Source organism: Peromyscus maniculatus, chromosome 23, assembly GCF_049852395.1.
Source record: "Peromyscus maniculatus bairdii isolate BWxNUB_F1_BW_parent chromosome 23, HU_Pman_BW_mat_3.1, whole genome shotgun sequence".
Classification (NCBI taxonomy): domain Eukaryota; kingdom Metazoa; phylum Chordata; class Mammalia; order Rodentia; family Cricetidae; genus Peromyscus; species Peromyscus maniculatus.
In genome coordinates, this window is record NC_134874.1 from 53,185,188 (window position 1) to 53,203,619 (window position 18,432).

The 18,432-nt window shown below is 46.1% G+C and overlaps 1 protein-coding gene and 1 pseudogene across 5 annotated transcripts in view; one reads left to right on the forward strand and one right to left on the reverse strand.

Moving 5' to 3' along the window:
* The window catches only part of Brca2 (BRCA2 DNA repair associated), a 43,090-nt gene that overhangs the window by 18,517 nt on the left and 6,141 nt on the right, over nt 1-18,432 (reverse strand). For 3 of the 5 annotated variants that reach the window (XM_016005779.3, XM_016005778.3, XM_016005776.3), the window contains exons 4-14: nt 18,102-18,210; nt 17,518-17,567; nt 16,706-16,746; nt 16,227-16,338; nt 14,770-14,819; nt 13,864-13,972; nt 11,883-12,992; nt 5,510-10,405; nt 3,961-4,056; nt 1,384-1,453; nt 604-1,013 (exon numbers count right to left, since the gene is read on the reverse strand). In XM_016005779.3, coding sequence (XP_015861265.1) covers nt 604-1,013; nt 1,384-1,453; nt 3,961-4,056; nt 5,510-10,405; nt 11,883-12,992; nt 13,864-13,972; nt 14,770-14,819; nt 16,227-16,338; nt 16,706-16,746; nt 17,518-17,567; nt 18,102-18,210 — 7,053 coding nt within the window. The remainder of the gene's footprint in view (nt 1-603; nt 1,014-1,383; nt 1,454-3,960; nt 4,057-5,509; nt 10,406-11,882; nt 12,993-13,863; nt 13,973-14,769; nt 14,820-16,226; nt 16,339-16,705; nt 16,747-17,517; nt 17,568-18,101; nt 18,211-18,432) is intronic. The other 2 variants (XM_076560823.1, XM_016005777.3) reach the window with 1 other exon arrangement.
* On the forward strand, nt 1,937-2,062 carry LOC121825544 (U4 spliceosomal RNA; annotated as a pseudogene).

Here is an 18,432-nt window from a genome sequence, read left to right on the forward strand (position 1 = left end):
TTGTTTAAAAAATAAATAAACAAAATAGAAGAAAACAAGGAAGTCTGTAAGTAGCTATTTTTGAAAGGAACCATTAGAACAATTTGAACCTAACCTTTGGATTCAGAACACCTGAAATGTTAAAAAGTTTCTGAGATGACTAATGACCGTAAAGGGAGGAAGTGCTCAGGAAACATTATTAGGAGAACCAGCTAGTCCGGGGCTAATCAACCTGTGGGTCACGACTCCGCCACAAAGGTCTCCTAAGACCATAGCAAACACAGATGTTTATATACGATTCGTGACAGTAGCACAATTACAGTTAGGAGGCAGCAAGGAGTCACTTTACAGTCGGTCACCACGCATGAGGAGCTGACTGCACTCAAGGGTCGCAGCACTGGCGAGGCTGGAACCACTGCTCTAGTCAAAAGGTGAGAACAGGACTAGCAGAGGCCAGACGACCTGAGTTCAAACCCCAGAATGCACAGCGGAGGAGGGACCAACTCCCCACAGCTGTTCTCTGGCCGCCACACGGGCGCTGTGGCTCCTGTACCTGCACACACACAGAAGCCAAGATTGAAAAACTTAGGACAAACCCCAGGTCAAACAAATGCCACTCGATACCTAAAGGCTCCTCGGCGCGCTCTGTGAGAGGTCTGGTGGCCTCTTGAGGGAAGCTGCCCCTGTTAAACTGACGGACGTCACTGTCACGCACATCTTCGCTCTCTCCATCTCTGCTCTTCTGGTTCTTTCTCTCTGAATTCATATTCTTGCTATTACAATGTTCACCTCTGTGCAACTGCGATTTCATCTTGAAAGGGGGGACGAAGACTTTGGCGGCTCTGGGGGTGGCTGAGCATCGCGTCCTTTCATCTCTGGTGGCAGAGACTGCGTGGGTGGGCAGGAGGGAGACGGCAGCACCGCTGGAAGATGTTTCCAAAGCCCAACGCCCAGAAGGCTGCCCCTTAGACAGAGGTCCTTGAGCAGGGGCGGGAAAACGTACACTCTGCGTTCCTGGCCTTTCTTCACTGGAGCTGCATTGGAGAGAGAGTAAAGTCTGCCTGTGTGTCAGGAAACGCGTGTGTGCGTGTGTGTGTGCATGCGTGCGTGCATGAGTGCGTGAGCCTGTGCACTGTGCACTCTGGGCGTGTCCCCTTCCCGCTCTGCACAGCGCTCTCCTCTTCCTGCCTCCATCCACCTGTGTGTGTGTGTGGGGGGGGGGGGTGCCTGCTAGGAATTCGGCCTTCCAGTTTCCACCAACCTCTCTTTTCTCTCCTCTAGCTATTTACACATGTCCTAGCACACATTTCTAATTCATTCTAAATGAATCAGGGCTTAACATGAAAACACAAAAACCACCCTTTTCCTAAATTATACTAAAATAGAAAAAATGACACATCTTACCAGAAGGGCGCACAGGTAACCGGCTCTAGAGACACGTGGTGCGTGATCCGTCTTCTGTCTTTTACTGTGCCTGGAAAACCCCGCTCTCCAGTGTTAGTGAGGGTAGACGGTTAGGGTGCCATTTGCTTATTACATATTACTATAAATGTTCACAAAATTTTGATAGACATTGAAGTTTCCAATGCACATTATGGATATTTAGTAAGTAATTATTGAATACACTTCATTTGCAAACTAATTATACCTATAAACCAGCTAATCCGCACTTCAAACCTCAGAGAAACCTAGTACAGCACTGCTAGCCATCATTATAGTCAGCTAAGGCCAGCGTCAGTCTCAGCTCTGACGTTTGGGTTTATGAAGGTTCAGAAGCAAAGCTTTAGACAGTATTCATTCTAATGTGTAATCTAGAGCTCTTAGGCCTCCAGCTTGCTCACTAATTGGGGATTAGCCGAATAAACTAGGAGAGAGTCACACCATCCAGAATGTAACTACGTAACCATGCAAGTGAATAGGAACGACATTTCCATAGTCATCAAGCAGCATTCCATCTAGCTTTGCAGAGTGGCAGTATCGGGGTCAGTGAGGGTCAGCTGAGGCCCGATCATAGCTAATCGAAAACTTTTCCCAATACCCTGAAATATAGCTGGCACTGGCAACTCCTATTTCTCTATGGAGACTGTCAAACAACCACCACCACCACCACCACAACAACAAAAACAGCATCCCCCCCCCCCCCCCCCCCCCCCCCCCCCCCGCCAAAAGCAAAGTACAATAATGCAGACAGATGTTATTAGAGACTGCCTACAAGAATAAACTGAAAACCACTGAGAAGAGGTGGGGAGAGCCTACAAGAATAAACTGAAAACCACTGAGAAGAGGTGGGGAGATTGGAAAACAGCTTGGAGTGTGACTGGGGTGGAGTTAAGACTCCTGACTCCTCCAAGTCTACCTTTGCACAGGATTTATGAATGAGGTATGCCAGTGTTTTGTTTGTTCACATGTAAGGTTAAAGACTAACAAAACTGGGGTTGGAGAGACGGCTCAGCACTGCCTGTACTTGTAGAGGACCAGGGTTCAGTTCCCACCACCTACACGGTGACTCACAACTGTCTCCAGTTACAGGGGATCTGATGTCCTCTTCTGATCTCTACACACACCAGGCACACACACGGTACACATATATACGTACAGGCAAAACGCCCATACATATTAAAGACAAAAACCAAACCAAACCAACAGAAAACCAAAGGAAACCCCCCCCACCCAGGAAAATCCTAAAGCTGGAAACAAGTGAACTTAACCTAACTATCAGTTCTGCACATGCAGAATCATCCTGACTGACAGCTGAACACAGCACAATGATGATACATCTTCACGGACTTATAACATAAGGACAAAAACAGCAAAGAATTCTTATGTCTCCATATATGTATGTCATGATTTTGAAACTATTACGTCTATTCTGTGGGAAGGCATGTATCAAGGGTGGTCTATGGAACAGAGGGTGAGTGCCCACATTGCTCTTAAAAGGACCTGCTATCATATCACACTGGTACATGTCTGTTCGCTGTCTGAGACCCTCTGCACTGCTGGTATATCTTTCTACAGATGCCCGTCTAGCTCAAGACAGTCATTTTCGGTTGGGCTGAGACTCAGCACCTACTTTTGCTCATGGTAAGCTAGAGCTTACCATGGGCACCTGAGAGAATGAGAAGAAACAGGTTACTCAGACTTTGGTCTTTCTAGAACTGATTCTACTCGTTATTGTGTGTGTGTGTGTGTGTGTGTGTGTGTGTGTGTGTGTGTGTGTGTGTGTGATGGTGTGCAGGTGAAGATGACAGGACCTTGAGTTCAGTTCCCAGCACACTACTAAAGGTAACTCCACCTCCAGGGAACCTGATGGCCCTGGCCTCTTCAGGCACTGCAGTCATATGCAGACAGACTCCTACAGGGGTACACACACACACATACACACACACACACACACACACACACACACACACACACACACACACACACTAAATGGTTTTTGTTGGGAAAAAAAGAGGAGGAGGAGAAGAATCAACTGTATGCAGTGAGTTGAAAGATGAGTCAAATCAGGACTAAAAATGCCCACCTTGATGGGTGGTGGTGGCCCACGCCTTAATCCCAGCACTTGGGAGGCAGAGGCAGGCGGATTTCTGTGAGTTCGAGGCCAGCCTGGGCTACAGAGTGAGTTCCAGGAGAGGCTCCAAAGCTACACAGAGAAATCCTGTCTCGAAAAACTAAGGAAAAAAAAAGCCTACCTCATTTGGTAGCCGGGACGTGACTTAAAAAGACTGTCTTTGACAAACTGCTGTGAGTCACTTAGCAGTTTCCTTACATTTAAAGTCACTATTTCGTAAGCAGCCTACCCTTGACAATTAGAGTTTTCTCGGTGTCCTACTAGGTATCGTGGATGAACCATCCATGGAACAAATAAGGCGGACGAACGTGTAACATGAAAGCACTCTGCAGACACAAGAACTATGAGAAAGTTTAAGGGTAACATCAGAGCACGTGGTGAGGGGAAGATACGAATAAAAACAAATTTACCATCTGGAGCACTTTTTGAAGGCTTTAAGGATTTTCTTCGATTTTCTATTATCCTGTCAAATTCATTTAACAAACTTCTTTTAATTGGGGGTTGTCCTAAAAAGAAAATTCCATACATGGTTGTGATTATGCCAGTTTTAATTTACCTTTTAAAAGCCCAGATTTCACTTTTTAACACTAAAAGTACTGACTCATACATGTTAAGCAATGAAGAAGAAACCAAACCCCACAGTTTAAGTCTTGTTAAATTTGCTCACACAGAGCGAACCTGTAGACTACTTGATGTGGTGAATCTGTGTCTGGCAGGGAGGCTTGTTGTGAGCTGACTTCCACTACCCCCACCCCCCAGCCCCCCCCAACCCCCACCCCCCGCCACAGGATGGGGCTAGAGAAGAAGACAGATGGGCACTCCGGGGCTCCGAGGCCGCAGCTTGTTTCAGTCCTCAAGGGGGGACGTTAGTTTTGACATCTATTGTGACTGGGTGTCAGCTGACTCCATACTTCAGATTCCTTCTAGCCTCAGACACGACCAAAACCGCACATTTCGGACTAACCTAGTAGTTTCATATGTCATTAGATACGTACTTAAAAGAGAAATTAGAATACTGTCCAATGGCATTAAGAGAGTAGGACCTGGAGTTGGCCCGCTGGGAAGATGGCTCAGTGGTTAAGAGCACTGTCTGCTCTTCCAGAGGACCCAGGTTCAGTTCCCAGCACCCACATGGCAGCTTGCTACCCTTTGTAACACCAGCTCTCAGAGATCCACTCTTTTGGTGGGCACCAGGCATGTACATGGTGTATCGATATACATGCAAGAAAAACACCCATATATATAAAATAAGGAGTTCTGAAAAAGAATAGGGCAATATTTATTAATACAACTGCCTTTAGAGTATTTCTGAGGGAAGCAAGCAAGTACTAAGTTCTGCATAGATAAGTAATGTGTCAGGTTCATTGTTAAGTAACTTATTTTAAATTTTGTGATTTAAAAAATTTAATCAATTAATGGATGGATGTTTTTGAGGCTGACCTTGAACTTAAGGCAATCCTCCTGTTGAGGTTCCTAAATGCTGGTATTATGGCTATCAAATATCAAACCCGGCAGTACTAAGCACAACTGTGTCTTTACAATTCTTGTGAGAGGTAGTAACTACACTTTACAAAGAGGGACACAGGCTCACAGAAATGAGTGACATGAGGGGACTGTAACTAAGCAGTAGCCAGAACTCAGGAAGTCACAGCGCTAGTCTAGAAACCAGCTCCTAACTGCCACACACGGGAAATGGTAACATTACACCAGCTTTGTGGAAAGTCAAACTTCTTAGCATAATTTCTCAACTGTAACTACTAGCAATCTCTGAAAATACACTAAAGATCCTTAAAATACGACCTGTTGGTACAGACTTATAGATATCAAGTGCAAATCCACTGTCCTCCAAACTCTACAGAGAGAAAAAAAGGTCTTTATAAACACTGTAGCCCATGAGACGACCGAGGCCAGAACCCTTGAGCCCAGACCAGTGAGAGCACAGTAGAAGTGAATCCTTACCAACTGCACCATCCTCCACGCCTCTTCTTTTCCTAGTTCTCAGACTTAACAGAGCCTCGTTCTGGGGGCAGGTAAGCAGAGAGAATCTGGCATGACTTGGTTCAGAATCCGTCAGCTCATCATCTTCCATAAAAGCTTTGGCGATCTCCACTGCTTCTGTTTCAAAACAGTTCTCTGGCTCTTTAGCAGAAGTAGAGCTGACCGGAACACCACAAAAAGCTCCCATTTGACTGGTTTCTGTTTTTATGTTCTGAGGGAAGGTTTGATCTTTTTCCAGGAGATAAGCCTTCTTAAGGGACACTCTGGTTCCTAACGCCGACTGTGTGTCTTGCTTAAACTGAGAGAGTTGGGGAGACACTTCAACAGAATGAGTATTGCCTAAAGAAGCACTTTCTTCATAGTTATTTGGGAAACTGAATGTATCATTGCAGGTTTTCTGCAACTTAGAGTTTACAGGGTATTCTGGGGTTCTCTTTCCAACACAAGGCTGAGGAAGTATTTTTGATACATCTGCAGAAGTAGGTGGATGCTGGAGAGTATGTTCAGTCCTGATCAAATCAAATTCCTCTAACATTCCCTTAACTTTGTGTAAGGCACTTTCTGAAACTGTGACCCGCTTTCCACCGGCTGTACTAAATCCAGAGAAGACAGATGAACTGGCATTGCTTGGGAAGGGTTTTGGGAGTGACGATACAGCCTCGGGGGGATGCACCACGGAGTTTTCTCTTTTCCCAGAGTGGTCCAGAGACCCCATGGAAGGTGGCTGCTCAGCACCACCATCCACCTTGGAGAACACTTGTCTCGCCTTTTCTAATGAAGCATTTGATACCTGTACAGTTTTTCCACTTGCGGTGCTAAAAACCCCACAACTGCCTGAAGCACAGGCTGCCCAGGGGAGCTCCCTTACAGATTTACACCTATCCCAAGCTCCCAAATTAACAGGAGGTATCTGAGCTCTCTCCAGTCCACACACACTTTGCTTATGCTGTAAAATTTGTTCATTTTGGGTACAAACAAAAGTCTTAGGTGAGTCATCATCTAAAGAACTAGAACATATAAAATCCTCTGAATTATCCAATGCTTTAGGACAGCTTGTCTGGCAAGAATCTGGTTTACTCTTTGTGGTTTGTTTAAATGTTTTATTGCAGTTATCTGTGAGTGTATCTTCCACTGTTTTTACGGTTTCTTTCGAATGAGCTGTAACGACCACAGGTGGGCTTAGCTTACAGCTCCTTGAATCTGGAGGAGCCCAGTCAATGGCTGCATTTTTATTTGCACATGGTGAAGAGTCAGTCTCACGTTTCTGAACACAGATGTCTTCATTTACAGTGTGTGGGTGTGTACCTACTTCTTTTGTAGCGGACACGCTGGGGAAAGTGGCATTGTCTTCAGCTCTCTTCATGTCTGGCTGAGCATCACAATCAACGCTGTTTTTTGAGAAATATCCCGAGTCGTTACGCCTGTTATCACAATGACAAAAACTAGAATGGGCTGGACAGCTGTGACACACGCTCGGGTCACCAAAGAGAGCTGACGGTCGATTTTCAGAGACACGATTTGTACCAACTTCATTTCTGATGCTGTCGAGGGGATGCTCACACAAGGCATTTCCAACACGGCCTTCAGTGTGTCCCTTTACACATTCAACTCCGGCAGCATTTCTTTTTTCAGGCTTATCACCCAGGCCTTCTCTGAGCCCTTTTCTGCCTTTGGCTAGAGAAGACTCAGTGACACCAGTTTCTCCACCGTGTCCTGTGTCACATGCCAGCACAGCATCCTGTGCCGAGTGGGACGACCGACTCACGCAGCAGGTTGTAGGACCTTGTTCTGCTTCACTGTCTGTGTTTCCATGAGCCTCAGCGTTAGAAGAGGTCCCATCTGATGTTCTGAGATGTGCAGTCTGCCCACACAGATGATCACTCTGCGTGGGTAGCACTACAGCCTCCTTAGAGACAGAGCTCTCCTCCTGCATTTCTTCACACTTTGAGGCAGGTATTTCAATTCTCTCACATGCTAATGCAAGCCCTTCTTTGGAGTTCTCTCTGTCCTTCAAGGGTTTTGATCCTTGATGACTAAAACTGGTGGTTTCCCTACCATACTGTGTCTCATCAAAAAGGTTTTTCACTTTGTCCAAAGATTCTTGTGTAATTCTGACTTTTTTCCCACTAGCTGTATGAAAACCCAATGGAGTAGGTTCTCTGATACTTTCTAGTTCACATTCAGGATGCTGCTGGAGAGTCGGTAGTTGACTGACAGTCCCAACTGGGAAACGCTCTTCAAATATTGGTAGTTTTTTAATACTGGTAGTTTCCTTGGGACATGAAATGTCCATTTTGTTTTTATTTTTGCCACAATGAAATTTAGAATTCAAAGAGTCTGAAAAGATGATCAATTCTTCTGTTTCTTGATTAAAAATATTCAGACTTTTATTTAATGACTCCTCGGAGACTCTGATATTTTTCCCACTTGCAGTCTGGAAGGATATATTAAAATCTTTTATACTCTGTTCCCTCTTACCTGGAGGTAATTGTTCTTTATCTGAAGACTGAATATAGCATGTTTCCTCGGCTTTCATGGCTTCCAAACATGTTAAATCTGATACACATTCCTTAATTTGAGTGCTTGCCTCCCTCACATACTGGGTACAGGACTCGGGATCCTTACTGCACTGATCATCAGCAGCTCGTGGTAAGTCCCTGTCATCTTCATGAACTGTGCCACCTGTGCTGGATTTCCTACCCTCAGAGCGCTCTACTTTATAAACACTTCTCTGAGAACCAGGAGAGCTCTTATCTGCACATTTTGTATTTCCTGCATCATTTTCAGGATTTTTGTCAACAAAGATACCAGGAGTCATTTCAGCATTATTTTGTAATGTCACTTGGCACTTACTAGTCTTCCCATCAAAACTTTTATCACTGTTTTGTTTCTTTATCTTGAACGGTGACGCAACGGAATCATGACGTGCACTTGAAGAGAAAGCTCTGGGGTCTGCTTTGGCAGAGGTCTCCTCACTAACATCTTCAATGTCACGGAACAGGTTCACAGCTTTCTGCAGAGCCTCACTAGACACACTAAGCTTTGTGCCCCGAGCAGACTGAAATCCCCCACACGCCATTTCATTTACATTCGTTAAGAAACGAGAGGTACTCTTGTTACAACTGCCTTTCAACAGGCAAGGGAAGCTTTGTCTACCTCCAACAGAACCTCCACATTTCCTGCTGGGATCTGTCTGACCTACAGAGGAGGAGAAGGAGGAGGAAGAGGAGGAGGAGGGAGCCCCTGTGAGATGAAGATCAATATCTTCCCACTCCTCAGAAGCCGTTTGCATGGCAACCATCTGGTTTCCAGGCACTTCAGGTGTATTATTCTGTGCTACATGGCTTGGCTTTCTGAACTGTGTGAATTCAAACTGACTTCCTGATTCTTCCAAGATAGTAGAAAGTTCTGTAATTTCTGCCTTTTGGCTGGGCGTTAAATTGTGATTCGAATGGAAATCTTGCTTTGAAGATAACACCTGAGGTGATGTGTGAGTATCTTCACCAGAACCAGATGCCCGACTCTGAGAATGTGCAGACACAGCAGTAACTGGCTGCAGATCTAACGTGGAAGGTTCACTCAGTCTCTTCTGGTTGGCTAATGGTGCGGCATTAATGTCAACACAAGCTAAACTAGTGGGATACTGCTCTTCAATGTCTTTGAAGAACATTTTGCTTTTCTTGATATTATGTTCTGAAAGTTTTATTTCTTTATTGGAAGCTGTTCTGAAGCTACCTCCAAAATTATGGCTAAGAACTGGATCCAAGAATCCTGACCATTTGTCTGTATCCCCATCGGTCCCATCTGATTTCACACCCAGTGAGGAATTCAACTTTACATCCTTGTCTGCGGTTCCTTTCCGACGCTGCTCTGTGGCATTTCTGCTCTTCTGTGAACAAGCATGGACCAGAGCTGAGGAAGCTGAGGCTTTTGTGATCAAGGCACGGACTGTTTGCTCATCACCCATGTCTCCGTCTGCTGCTGTGGGAGCGCTCTTGAGATCAGGCCCGTTTGATTGGCTGAGGTCTTCTCCCTGCAGTCCCACGGTCCTTCCTAAAGCAGTCTTATTACTTTCTTGAGTTACCTGAAAGGCAAAACTACTCTCACTGTCTGGGGAAAGTTCAGAACTTATATTGACTGCTACTTCTGCAACAAAAAGCGTTTCTTCTCGGTCCTTATTTATGACTGCCAGATTTGTATTCTGACTGAACTGAGACTTCACTGGAGGGGACGCTTCTGTTACATGTTTTCCAGGTGGCAGAAGCCCTGGGGTTTTACAATGTTCACGTAGGACGCATATTTTATTGTCCCCCGAGGGAATGTGTCTGCTTAAGTCACTACCGTCTTTACAATTCTCACACCGCAGCTTCTCTGGCACGTCCCACGACACTCTTCCTCCGGAAACCACAACTGGCTGGGACAGGGGCACCTTCAAGCTGGGCGCTCCTTTAAGAGAACTTGTGCTGCTGCGGCCACCGGCAGGGTCTTCCTGTAATGCAGAGCTGATGCCGCTGGGCTGCACTGCTGCCGCACCTGCCGCACCTGCTGCACCTGCTGCAGGACGACATGCTGACACCAGGACGCTTTCTTTTCCCTCTGAAACTTCTGGGCTCTTCTGATCATCTTCACACTGGTTTTCTGGCACGCACGGCAGACAATCAGTTTCCAGGGCTGTACATGGCCGCAGCTTTTCTCCACTGACTACTGTGGCTTTGCCATTGAGATCCTGAGACATCAACGCATTAGTGTAACTGCTTTCTGTATCGGAAGCAGTCACAAAAGAGTGGGTCAAGGACGAAGATGGCTCTTCAGGATCATCCTGCAAACAGCTCCCTTTGACAGAAGAACCTGATAAACCTAAACGTAAGAACACAGAGTGACAGAACGGGTTAAAGACCTACTAATGGCACACACTCAATGCTTCTGCCATGTTAAAGTGTTTAAAGTAAGAAGCACGGGATGAGCAAGAGCCATCAACAGACTCGACACAGAAGCCCACAGTCACCATTTTGAAGTTACTGAGTTTCTAGATGAAGGGCTGAGAGGCTTGCTCAGTCAGTAAAGTGCCTGCCGTGCAGACCCACAGGTACCCACATAAAAAGCGGGGTGTGGCAGTGTGTACCTGTCAAGCCCAGTGCTGTAGGGTGGGGAACAGAGGCAGGCAGGTCCCTGGAGTGCAAACAGCTCTCCAGTCCTCTAGACCACCAGCCCATCCACCAAGCCACTTACATTTTCTCATACGGAGATAAAACTGACTCTGGGTGGTGGGCGGGAGGGGTGGAGTGGAGGCAACAGATCTCCCTTATGTTCCCCAGGCTGTCCAATGACCCTCCTGCTTCAGCTCTCCAAGTGAACACCATTTTTAGTTATCCAATTTGTATATAATAAATACTTCTAAGCAGGAGCTCAGTGGTCAGGTTCCTAACGTATATGGAGCCATGAAGCAGGACACAGAGGTGCATGTCTGTGGTCCCAACTCCTTGGGAGCCTAAGGCAGGAGGATTAGCCAAGCTCAAAGCCAGCAGAGAGCACAAAACGGGGACGGACGGCACGATGGCTCAGTGGGTAGAGGCGTCTGCCACAAAGCCTGAGGACCCGAGGACCCACGTGGTAGGTCACACAAGTTCTCCACTGACCTCCATCCATGCACCCGTGCCCTGCATATGCCCCACACATATACACGATAATACTAAAACAGACGAAGCTAACGGTACACACAGGGCAAAAGGATCCAACAAGCTTGATCGACACTCTGCCAACCCCTGAACCCAAAGTCTCAACCATAACGTATATAAGAAAGTCTGAGAAAAACACGAGGCCTACGAGACCGCAGAGAGAAAGCAGGTGCTGTGGATATTGCTCTATATAAATAAAACACTGATGGCCAGTGACCAGGCAGGAAGTAGGTTGCCAGGCAGGAAGTAGGTGGACAAGGAGAGAGGAGAATTCTGGGAAGCGGGAGGCTGAGGGGGAAGACACTGCCAGCCGCCGCCATGATAAGCCGCATGTAAAGACTCTGGTAAGCCACCAGCCACGTGGCAAGGTATAGATTTATGGAAATGGATTAATTTAAGCTATAAGAACAGTTAGCAAGAAGCCTGCCATGGCCATACAGTTTGTAAGCTATATAAGTCTTTGTGTTTCCTTGGTTGGGTCTGAGCGGCTGTGGGACTGGCGGGTGACAAAGATTTGTCCTGACTGTGGGCAAGGCAGGAAAACTCTAGCTACAAGCAGGTATTTCTTTAAAAACACTTGAAAAATCACACATTCAAATGAGAGAACTTAACCTCATCCATAAAACTGTACACACGCTAGAAGAAGAACAGAGGAGTACCTGAATCCGCATTTGTAAATGTGAATGGCGCTTCCAACGCACTTGCTTCGAACGGAGCTGAAGGGGTAGTGAGCTCTGCCTGTCCGCCTGCCTGCACTGCTTTTCCTTGATGAGACGCACCATCGCTTACAGAGTAAATAAACCTCCTCCTTTTACTTTTTAGAGTGGATATTAAGCCCGAGTTTTTCACAGCTGCAGACGTGTTAGTGAGAGGCGTTGGCCAGCTCCCGGTGTCCACCGAACCAGAACACAAAGAATCCTCTCTCTCTGAGCAGCACACAGCACACAGTCCCCGGCCACCTGCAGAGGCTCTGGGTTCTTCTGTACAGGCCGAGCTGGCCGCACTCTCTGAGAAAACCGTGCCCAGAGACTGGTCAAGAGGCTCTCTCATCTGGAATACCGACTTCCCGATGCTCTGGAAGAGGCAGGCTGCTTGACCAGTTCCAGACTCTGCCTGCTCCCCTGCAATGCGGTCCTCCTGTATTTCCAGGCCCTGTCCGTGTTCCTCTCCTCCCAGAGTTTTCTCACTGAACATCTTTTCTGGTTCCGGAAAATTAGAAATAGGAGGCAGAGAGTTTTCTGAAGTAAAAGAGCCAATACCTTCTTTCTTCATATCTGTGAAGTCTTTTTCTGAACTACTTTGGTTACAAGAAGAAATGGGAAGTGGAGGATTTTCTCCCGGCTGGGTTGCAGTTAGCCCGGAGAGGGCTAGCTGAGACCACCCACTGTCTGGGGGCTGCACAGGCGCCTGGCAGCGCTCCTCACTTGGGCTGTCGGAGGGCTTCTGCTGCGTCACATTGGGGGCTAAGGGGTCACTATCGCGAGGTTCGATTTCAAGTGCAAATGGCTGGGTCTCCTCAGCTCGTCTTCTGGCTTCCTCACTTAACTCATCAGTTCCTACTTCACTGAAAATGTTCTTCCTGGTCTTGCCCAGTCTCATTTTTTGTAGCTTTCTGGTTCTGTGCTTAGGAAAACATAAGGAGAAACTATCTTCTTCAGAAGTATACGCGGCTGCCTCCCCATCTTCTAGAACATTTGGCACTGACTTTCTAAGGCAGTCTTTGAAGCTGTTTGTTTTGCCAGATGAATCCCCTAACATTTTCCCCAATCCTGTTACAATTCAAAACAAAAGCACATTATAACATTTATAACGCAACCATATTCTTTATATTATCTCACAAGTCTTCTCAGAGATGATTCATATTAAATAACACACAACTCTGCAGTCAGGGGTTATTCTGACTCTTTTTCTGGTAAGTCACTTGCTGTGGGATGTTCTGTATGGCAAATGTGTTGCTCTGATTGATGAGTAAATAAAACACTGATTGGCCAGTAGTCAGGCAGGAGGAAGTATAGGCGGGACAAGGAGGAGAAGAATTCTGGGAAGTGGAAGGCTGAGTCAGAGTCACTGCCAGCTGCCGCCAGGACAAGCAGCATGTGAAGATGCCGGTAAACCACGAGCCACGTGGCAAGGTATAGATTTATGGAAATGGATTAATTTAAGCTATAAGAACAGTTAGCAAGAAGCCTGCCACGGCCATACAGTTTGTATGCAATATAAGTCTCTATGTTTACTTGGTTGGGTCTGAGTGGCTGTGGGACTGGTGGGTGACAAAGATTTGTCCTGACTGTGGGCCAGGCAGGAAAACTCTAGCTACAGTTACTGTTCTCCTAAAACCCGATCCCAGCATGCCGACAGTCTTTACTCAGACTCCAGTCTCTAATACATCTTTTGTCAGATCTACACAACTAAGGGTCACCTTTGAAAGTGCTATCTCTTCAATTTAGTATTCTGAGAACGATCATCTCAGATGTAGCCAATCAAGTCTATTACTACAGCGAGGAATAAATTCTATAAAGCTAGTTTCTATCTTCTGTGGCCATTGTCAGAGGTCAGAAAGGAAAGCAGTGGCGTTTCTCCGAAGAAAAGAACAAACGGTATCCATTAAGATCAGTAGCTCAACTGAACAGAAATACTTACTGTGACTGAAAGCTTCCCCCTGGGTTTTGTTTTGGCTGTCGGAGGGAACTGATCTATCATTCTTTTTCAGACTTTCATTGCGGTTGGAAAAGTAGCTTTTCAAAACCTGCTGAAATTATTTTCAAAATCATTAATTAGTATAACCCTTTCATTGCACTTATATGTGCATGTTACCAAACAGAAAGACAGAAAAATTTTGTAGGAAGAAATTACATATGAGATCAGGTTTAGAAACATTCTCAGAAGCTTAGGAAAATTATAAATTGTAGTTTTAAAAAACACAGGACAGCTGGGGCATAGTGACACACACATATAATCCTAGCACTGGGGAAGCAGAGGCAGAAGGATTACAAGTTTGAGGCCGGAATGATTTATATCACCAGTTTCAGGCCTAGCCAGGGCTGCAGAGCAAAAGCCTAAGACAAAAATAAAAACAAACCCAAACCAAAACAACAACAACAAACAGCAGCTGAGGAGCTATGGTAGCTCATGGCTAGTGGGGAAGGGAGTCATCTGGGTGGAGGGTATGGCCACTGGTAGGCTGCTCATCCTCCACTGCGTGGTCCCACACCCATGTGCATCCAGGGGCACTAACTGGATTCAGGGCATCATTTTAAAACGAAAGAAAAAGAATACATGAAGTTGGGAGTGGGTCATGCTGGAGAGGATCATGGGGGAATTGGAGGAGGAAGAGAAGGTGAGTGTGATCAAAATATATACATGTATGGCCACCTCAGAGAATTAAAAAAAAAAAAAATTTTTTTGAGACAAGGTTTCTCTGTGTAGCCCTGGCTGTGTGTATATATGTATGTATACACACACATCTTAAAGCATTAAAAAAACAACCAAGCACAGGTATTCTGAATGAGGAACGTCCTGAGCACCACCAGGCTGACCCTGACTTACGGCAGGAGAGTCTTCAGGAAACACAGTTCCTCGCGCTTCCTCATCTCGGGCTGTGAAAGAGAATCCAGTTTAGCTGTACTGCATTACACATTGTACACCACACTTAGCAGACAGACAGACTGCCTTCTTGTTGGAAACAACCCCGCCCACATGCGCTCTTTGGTAAGTAGCACATCTGAAACAAAATGAAGTGAACAAAGCCGGTAATGAGGAAAGCCAGCCTGGACTGGCCTGTCACGCTGCGTCTTAGTGCCACATGCAAGCTGGTAAAAACGGTGGCTTGGTAAGAACTGGTGGTGTGGTGATACATGCTTTATGGTAACATTCTCTACAGTGGCTGATGAGAGACCTGTACGGCTGTGACTTCAAGGCTGCCCTGGGAAACTTTACCCTCTATAGACAATGAGACAGCCTCAAGGCATAATTAATGTGAATTACGTCTTAGCTTTCACATAAGCAACAAAAGAAAGTCCAGTCACTTCTGGCTGAAGGGATCAAAATGAAATGTTATTTGGCTAGAATCTCCCAAGCCCTGGTTGAGGGCTGGCAAGGTGGCTCTGAGCGTGAAGCACTTGCTGCCGAGCCTGACCGTTACCTAAGCTCGATCCCTGGAACCTGTACGGCAGAAGAAGAGAAGCAATCCTGAAAGTCATCCTCTGACGCCCACACCAGTGCTGGGGCACTAGCACACGTGCGTACTCCACACACACAGGATAAAAACTTACAGTAATAAAGAGGTATGGTTTGAGTATACACTCCTAATCGGAGGAGCACCAGTGTCTTGTGAAGGAGCACATCTACATAACTACACACTGTGATTAAATGTGCACACGAAGTAATCATAGAGGTGACACAGTGCTACACTGTCATTTAGACTGTCGACATTTAGACAAAACAGAAGAAAATTACTCTGAACTACAGACACATCAGCACACGGTAACGTCTGAGTTATCTTTCACGTTTACGTACTGTTTTAACCTTTGCTTTTATTTTATGTATGTGGGTGTTTTGTCTGCATGTATGTTCCTGCACCACATGCAGACAGGAGTCTGTGGAAGCCAGAGGAGGACATCAGATCCCTTAGAGCTAGAGTTATTTTATTTTCTGAGACAGGGTTTCTCTGTGTAGCCCTGGCTATCCTGGAACTTGCCCTGTAGACCAGGCTGGCCTTGAATTCAGAGATCCGCCTCCCTCTGTTCCCCCACCCCCAATGCTGGGATTAAAGGTGTGTGCTGTGCCACCACCGCCTGCCTGGCTTGGAATTGGAATTATTCTGGACAGTTTTGGGCCAGCACATGGGAGCTGAGAACTGAACCAGGGTTCTCTGCAAGACAGCAAATGCTGGCAACCCCTGAGCCGTCTCCCCAGCCCTCCCATGTTTTCTTTCTAACACAAGGTTAGCGATGACAACTTGACCTCAGCGCCCCCTTCCTGTACAGTACCCGTCTGCCCCTTACCTATGAGCACGGTGGAAGTCAGCGTTGGTGGTGTAGCTAACGAACTTGACCAAGACATATCAGGATCCACCTCAACTCCAAGACTTTCAGAAATAGGTTTGGGTGTCTGAGCCTACAAAGAAAGACAACAGTTTAATTTGCAGAACACTGATGATTTTTTTTTTTCATTCACATTTTACTTATCACTAATGCCTCTGTGAGACAGTATGCAAAGTGCAGATCTGCAACTCTCAAAGTTAAAGTTAACTCTCGCCAGGCGGTGGTGGTACAAGCCTTTAATCCCAGCACTCGGGAGGCAGAGGCAGGCGGATCTCTGTGAGTTCGAGGCCAGCCTGGGCTACAGAGCGAGATCCGGGAAAGGCGCAAAGCTACACAGGGAAACCCTGTCTTGAAAAACCAAAAATAGATAAATAGATAAATAAAGTTAACTCTCACATTCTCAACTTACATACTCTAAGTAATCCAAGCAGAACATTTACCTCCTCAATTTTTGGTGTAGAAAATAAACTCCCACGCTCCACTGCAAGTGAAAAAAGAGTTACTTGTTAGACTTTTATTAACATTTCTATAACCTACAAAAACCAGGGGGCTGAAGCACTGAAGAGCTGCATTGGCTGCTCTTGCAGAGGACCTGAGTTCCCAGCACCTACAACCTGTGGCTCACAATCACCTGTAACTCCAGGTCCAGGGGATCTAATGCTCACTTCCGTAGTAGAATAGTTTAAGGTGTATTACTTTTGTTTATGTTGCATCTGTTTAACTCTGGGAAGCTGTGTTACTACTGTGCCTGTCTGAAACACCTGATGGTCTAATAAAGAGCTGAACAGCCAGTAGAGAGGCAGGAGAAAGGATGGCGGGGGGGGGGGGGGGGGGGGGTGCTGGCAGGCAGAGAGAATATATAGGGGGAGAGATCTGGGAGAAGAAAAGAAGTAGCAGCCAGAGCAGGAGGAGGACTCCAGGGGCCAGCCACCCAGCTACACAGCCAGCCACAGAGTAAGAGTAAGATTTACAGAAGTCAGATAACGGGAAAAGCCCAGAGGCTAAAGGTAGACAGGATAATTTAAAGTTAAGGAAAGCTGGCTAGAAATAAGCCAAGCTACGGCTGGGCATTTGTAATCAAGAATAAGCCTCCATGTGTGATTTATTTGGGAGCTGTGTGGCAGACAACAACACACTTCTGGCCTCTGGACACCAGGCATGCATGTGGTGTACATACACACACACAGGCAAAACACTCACACAGACAATTTAAAGTAGACAATAAAAATAAGAGCCTCTGCTGTGCTCGTACCTGGTTTTTCTCTCGGTGGCACAAGCTGTGTGCATCGCAGAGGAAGAGGGCTAGACGAAATAAAACAATGGCATCAGGTTAAAAGGACTGCAGCAGTAGCAGAGAGATCATTCTGCAGTGCATCTTAGTGTTGTAGGGTTTTGGAGACAAGGGCTTTGTTATGTAGCCCATGACCTTATACCATGACCCAGCTGCCTCAGCCTCCCTAGTGCTAGGATTTTAGGAGTAGGTTACCAGGCCTGGCTCAAAGTAAATGTTTCTACCATAAAAACTACTCAGTTGAGGAATTTATTATGCATTATTTAAAAACAGAAGTTCTTCTGGGAGTTACTCAGCCAAAGCGATCTGGATGACAGCTTATTTCTGTGAAATAAACACATGCAAGAAAATGTTATGTTTAAACACATTTTAATAAGAGTTGCGCATGATGGTTCAAGACAGAATCCCCAGCCTCGTGGGAGGCTAAGGCTGGAAAATTTTGAGTGCGAAGCCAGCCTGGACTGAAGTGTGAGACCAGGCCTTGCAAACAATACAACATGTATGTCTATTAAGTATTTATAAAGTATATCCCGGGGTCATTGTACCTCTCACTGAGACAAGACCTCAGAGGTGGACTGGCAACATCACCCACGGGCTCCATTCTGGCCTTCGTTCTGCGGTGGTTTTTATGTTTACTACTTGCAACGATCTTCCCTGAAACAGCAAAATAATCCCGTGAGGGTGTGGACACTGTGGATTGTGAACTTAAGAACAAAAAAAGAATGTACAGGGAGCTGACACCTCCTACAGAAATGCACCTCAAGAGATAATGTGCACCCTCTGCTGTGGTAGGACGGAAGGGAAAAATAAAGGAAGACACTGAATGGAAACCGACCAAGGCCAATCTGACCGGATGAATCATCCCGTGAGCAACTG